Here is a 4,786-nt window from a genome sequence, read left to right as displayed (position 1 = left end):
GTTGGGATGATCCACATTGGTCACAGAGCCTCTCTGCGCCAGTCCCAGTACTCAGCAGACCAAGGGCCTCTCTTCATCATGCCATTGGCTCCCATGGCTGCAGAGCTAGCTATTTAATGGGAGTCAGGGGATGGGAAGAAGAGGGGTGGGGGTTTGGTTATCGTACAGATCAGGAAGCTAATAGCAGCCCCTGAAAACTGGGATGGAGATACCTGGAGTGATCCCAACTACAGTGGTCCAGAAGGGGACAATCCCTTCTTTTCTGTAAAAACAAAGCCAGATCTGCTGTTAAAACAGAAAGAACCATAGGACCCCAGGGTGGTCAACCACTATGTGCTCTGAGGACTACATCCTGTGATCCGTTAGCATTGACAATTTTGTAAGGGAGATATGGGAGAGAATCAAGCAAAACAGGAACAGAGCCTCTATGGTCAGCATGCTCCAGTGGTGGAGACTGTATTGTGCTGAGTGAGAATGAAGCCAATGGCTACTGGGGTCCAGGAGTTTTCCTTAGCTTAGTACCCGGCCAAAGCACTTTGCCCTATCACCGGCCACATAGTTTATCAGGCTGGGAGAATAGAGCCCATGGAGCGAGGCGAGCCCCTTGTGACCCCATTCCACCTCCACGTGAGCCTCCTACAGCCATCGCAAAAGCTGTCTACGTACAGGCAATGCACAAACAAGTGATGCTGCATTACTTGCTCTGGTAGATTTCCCAGTACTTAAGCCATTAATTAGAAGAGACCCAGCAATGCTTCAACCCCATTGAGCTGCAAAACATAATGAGATCAAGAGACACAGAACAGAATTCAGTACACGATCACGATGCACAGAACGGCCTTAAATAACTCTCTGCATGGGTGGAATTAATGCACGGCACTGTTCCCTGCAATTACAAAATGGGCTGGGACAGTGTGGGAGCAGAGAAACTGAGTGCAGAGCCCCAGGGCGAAGACTGTAAGGTGAGAACCATGAAAGACAGAACAGAGGCTCCAGCAGAAGAAAGCAAGGTTAGAAGTACAGCTGCAAACAGGATCCTGAGAACGCAGAACAATTTTATTGAACAGGGCGTCAGCTTGAGCCATTCCTGGAGATGCAATGTGTAGTCACCAGAGCAGCACTACCTAGAGATTAATTGAACCATTCCAGAAATTAGACTGTAGTCAAAGGAACAAATGTACATCAATCCCTCCATCACACAGTCAGCAAAAGGGACATAACCCTTTCATCTCCTTCAGCGAACTGAAAGGCATTATACGGACACACACAGCAGATACAGCTGCGTAAAAGCAGGTTGAGATCCCACAAGAAAGACAGAGACCCCAAACCCAAAATAAAGAAAAAACTACACACCCCTTCCTGAGGACCCAGACACACCCCACACTCTAAAGGAAGCAGTCTCCAGGAAGACATGCAACCCCTGTGGCTGCGAGCCCTTAAATGAGCCCAGAGAGGGACGCAGCCAGGCTCCACCCCTCCAATCCCACAGCTGAACGGCTCCCACCTGTGCTGGAAGGGTTGGCCACACCCCTCACCAGGTGGGCAATCACTGGCTCATGCTGGGATAGGACAGTTCCCATACTCGCATGTGGGTTAAAAGTGGAGATTGTGTGGTATAAAATGGAGGTTTGCTGCTTTAAAAACAGGGATTTGGGGTGAAAAATGGGGATGTTGGGGTTATACATGGAATATTTGGGTTGAAAAAATGATTATTTTGGTGCGAAGTGGGGCTTTTGGGGTGTAAAATGGAGGTTGGGTGTTTTAACAGTGGGGATTTGTGGGTTTAGAACAGGGATTTCAGCTGAAATCTGGGAATTTGGGGGGTCAAAAGATGGGATTTTGCAGTAAAAAAGGGGATTTGGGGAAATAATGGGGATTTGTGGGTTTAAAAACGGGTATTTTGGGGGTTAGAAATGAGGATCTTGGTTAAAAGTGGGGGTTTCTGGGTGAAAACTGCGGATTTGGGGGTCTAGAAGGGGGATTTTGTGGGTGAAAAATGGGGATTTGTGTTTAAAATTGGGATTTCTCGGGATAAAAATGGCTATTTTGGGTGTTAGAAATGGGGATCTTGATTAAAAGCGCAGAGGTTGAGGATAGCGAGGCACCGGACATGAGGACCGGTTAGAGGCGGGAATTTCCGGGACAACGATTTCCGTGATGGCACTGGGGGTTGTGGGTAGCGAGGCGGAAGTGCGTCCTTTGGGAGGCGACGGAGTGGGACGGGAAGTGCGCAAATTAGCCCGAAAGCAATTGGACGGGAGCAGGAGTGTGCGGGATAAGTCGGAAGCTAGTGCGTAGGGACCAGAAATCGGTGGGGCCGCAGCGCCGGATTTGCTGCGCTCTCTCGGGCCATGCCGCTGCGCGCTGTGTACCTCCTTAGCGCCCCCGGTCCCCGCGGCCGTCCCCGCATCTACGTGGGCTTCACGCACGACCCGTGGCGGCGGCTGCGGCAGCACAACGCGGGGCGGCAGCGGGGCGGGGCGCGGCGCACGAGCGGACGCGGGCCGTGGTGGGTAACCGAAGGCGGGGGGGATCTGGGGCGGAAGTGTGGGCGGCGCGGGGTTGTGACGTCACGGCCGCTCTGCCCCGCAGGCGGATGGAGCTCTACGTGCACGGCTTTCCGTCAGACGTGGCGGCGCTCCGGGTAGGACACGTTCCCTCTCCCCCCCACCCCGCCCCGGCCACACCCCCACAGACCTCCAAGCAGCTCCTCATTCGCTAAGCCCCGCCCCTCCCGTGTCCGTGTCTCTCTTTCGGTAAGCCTTTCTCTATGCGCTACATGTTCTGTAAGTCCCACGCCCCTTAAGCCCGCACATCCCGCCTCCGCTAAGCCCCGTCCGGTATGCACTGCCCCCATCTCTGAGCCCCGCCCCCTGTCGCTAAGCCCTGTCCCCTGTGCAGTTCGAGTGGGCGTGGCAGCACCCCGCTGCCTCCCGCCGCCTCCAGGATGCCAAGCCACGCCCCCTGCCCGGCGAGCAGTCAATCGCCTTCGCGCTCCGCATGCTGCCCCGCCTCCTCTGGGCCCCGCCCTGGCACCGCCTCCCGCTGCGCCTGCGTTGGCTCCGCCCACCTCCGTGCCCCGCCCTCTGCCCGGCCCCACCCCCTCACATCGTTATGGAAACGGACCCGGGAGGGCCGAGGCCACGCCCCCGGAAGCGGCCCACGCCCACTTTGGCCACACCCCCTGTGTGCACACTGTGTTTGGAGCCCTGTGAGGTGAGGGGGGGGAAGGGGGGGGGTTGGCATATTTGGGGTCATTAGGGGGAATTAGCTGTTCATTAAATGGGTGTTTTGGAGATGTCCCCATGTCATGCTCGGATGCTGTGGGGCATATTTGGGGCACTCAGGGTCCCCATGTGGCACGTTTGGGTTATTCAGAGAGGTCCAGGGGCCTTAGAATGGGCATTTTGGGGATCGCTTTTTGGGCTTTGGGGTCCAAGTGTGGCATTTTGAGGTCATTGACAGGTCTCAAAATTGGTGTTCTGAGGTCCTGTGGGGACATTAGGGAGCAGCTTGGTGCCCAGGGAAGGGATAGGGATTTGGAGTCCCAGAGGGGTGGGTTTGGGGTCCTTGAAGGAAGGGGCAGAATGACAGAGGGGGCAGGGCCTAGCATGACCCTGCCCCCTCCCCATGGCCTTACCCCCAGGGCCCCACCCTGCGCTGTCCCCACCCCACCTGCCCTGCCCGCTGCCATGCCCTCTGCCTTGCCCCACGCTTCCTGGGGGCAGAGCCAAAGGAACTGCTTCCGCTGGGTGGGACCTGCCCCAGGTGAGTGGTTGGAGCTTGGGGAGGGCAGGCTCAATGCAGATGGGCATGGTCAATGCTAAGCCCTGCCCTCAGCTGCCGGCAGGAGGTGCTGTGGGGAGAGCTCATTGGCTGTGAGGACGGTGATGATGAGTGGGTGGAGCTTGGAGACCCCACCCTGGTAAGCCCCACCTACTGGCATCTGACCCCACCCCCATCACTCTGACCATGTCCAACCTTTGACCTCACCTTCTGACCTCTGACACTGCAGGGCCATTGGACAGATGAGCTGCTGCAGAGCTGAGGGATGGAGCCTGAGTGAAGCTACACCCCTTCATCTGCTTTTTAACATAATTTATTCCCAATAAAGCAATGGGCGGAGCCTCTCCCAGCACTGTTCTTTTGGGTCCTGGAAGGGAACGGGGTCCTAGGGGTGACTGAAGGTCGTTTGGGGGGATTTGGGGTCATTGTTAAGGGTACTTTGGGGCCAGCTGGGTCAGTCACTTTGAGCTCTTCATGGTCCCCACACAGCATTTTGGGGTCAAAAGGATTTTGTGGTCTTGCAGTAGGCATTTCTGAGTCCTGCAGGGCAGTTTGGGGTCCTTGAGAGATGCTCTAGGGTCCTGTGGGGTGCTATGGGGCCCTATGGGGTGGGTCTGGCATCCCTGTGGGGTGCGGTGTTGTGATTTTGGGGCCCTCACAGTGCCCCTATGGCATCCCTACAGCCCCTCACCCATGACAACAAAAGCCCAAAACACCCCAAATTCACCCGCTATGGGGGAAGCAGAAGTTGTGGGCAAAGGCAAGGAGCGGGTGGCACTGGGGAGGGGGCAGTGCCCATTTGTCAAGCAGAAAGGGGCAGATTCAGGGCTTTACCTGCTGCAGCAGAGTGTGGATGAGGGCACGGTAGGAGCAGGTGGTCTACAGGTACAGTGCCCACACCAGCTGCTCATGCAGGAACAGCGGCTCGGGCTCAGTCCTGGAGTTTGTCTTCTACTGTAGCAGCAGGATCACACAGCAGCAGCTCAGCATGCGCCTCCTG

At 56.2% G+C, this 4,786-nt stretch overlaps 1 protein-coding gene across 5 annotated transcripts; it reads left to right on the top strand.

The window, feature by feature from the left end:
- Positions 1,426-4,130, top strand: LOC110389124 (structure-specific endonuclease subunit SLX1-like). Of its 5 annotated transcripts, XM_021379056.1 has the most exons (6): positions 2,210-2,509; positions 2,593-2,644; positions 2,902-3,216; positions 3,647-3,768; positions 3,841-3,925; positions 4,016-4,130. In XM_021379056.1, exons 1-6 carry the CDS (start codon positions 2,352-2,354, stop codon positions 4,046-4,048), a joined length of 765 nt encoding a protein of 254 aa, XP_021234731.1. In that variant the 5' UTR covers positions 2,210-2,351; the 3' UTR covers positions 4,049-4,130. The 5 variants fall into 5 exon arrangements, with proteins under 5 accessions (XP_021234732.1, XP_021234734.1, XP_021234731.1 ...); XM_021379057.1 differs by lacking the exons at positions 2,210-2,509; positions 4,016-4,130 and adding an exon at positions 1,426-1,538 and having other exon boundaries at positions 3,841-4,009; XM_021379059.1 differs by lacking the exon at positions 4,016-4,130 and having other exon boundaries at positions 2,187-2,290; positions 3,841-4,009.

This window comes from Numida meleagris, chromosome 31 (genome assembly GCF_002078875.1).
Source record: "Numida meleagris isolate 19003 breed g44 Domestic line chromosome 31, NumMel1.0, whole genome shotgun sequence".
In the NCBI taxonomy this organism is placed as follows: Eukaryota; Metazoa; Chordata; class Aves; order Galliformes; family Numididae; genus Numida; species Numida meleagris.
This window is presented reverse-complemented; position numbering and strand designations above follow the sequence as displayed.

Bases quoted from the DNA above. Each gene is read 5' to 3' on its own strand.
- LOC110389124 (XM_021379055.1), top strand. From the start codon at position 2,352: ATGCCGCTGCGCGCTGTGTACCTCCTTAGCGCCCCCGGTCCCCGCGGC. The intron at 3,217-3,646 runs GTGAGGGGGGGG...CCTTACCCCCAG, and splicing joins TGTGTTTGGAGCCCTGTGAG to GGCCCCACCCTGCGCTGTCC. The intron at 3,769-3,840 runs GTGAGTGGTTGG...CCCTGCCCTCAG, and splicing joins CTGGGTGGGACCTGCCCCAG to CTGCCGGCAGGAGGTGCTGT.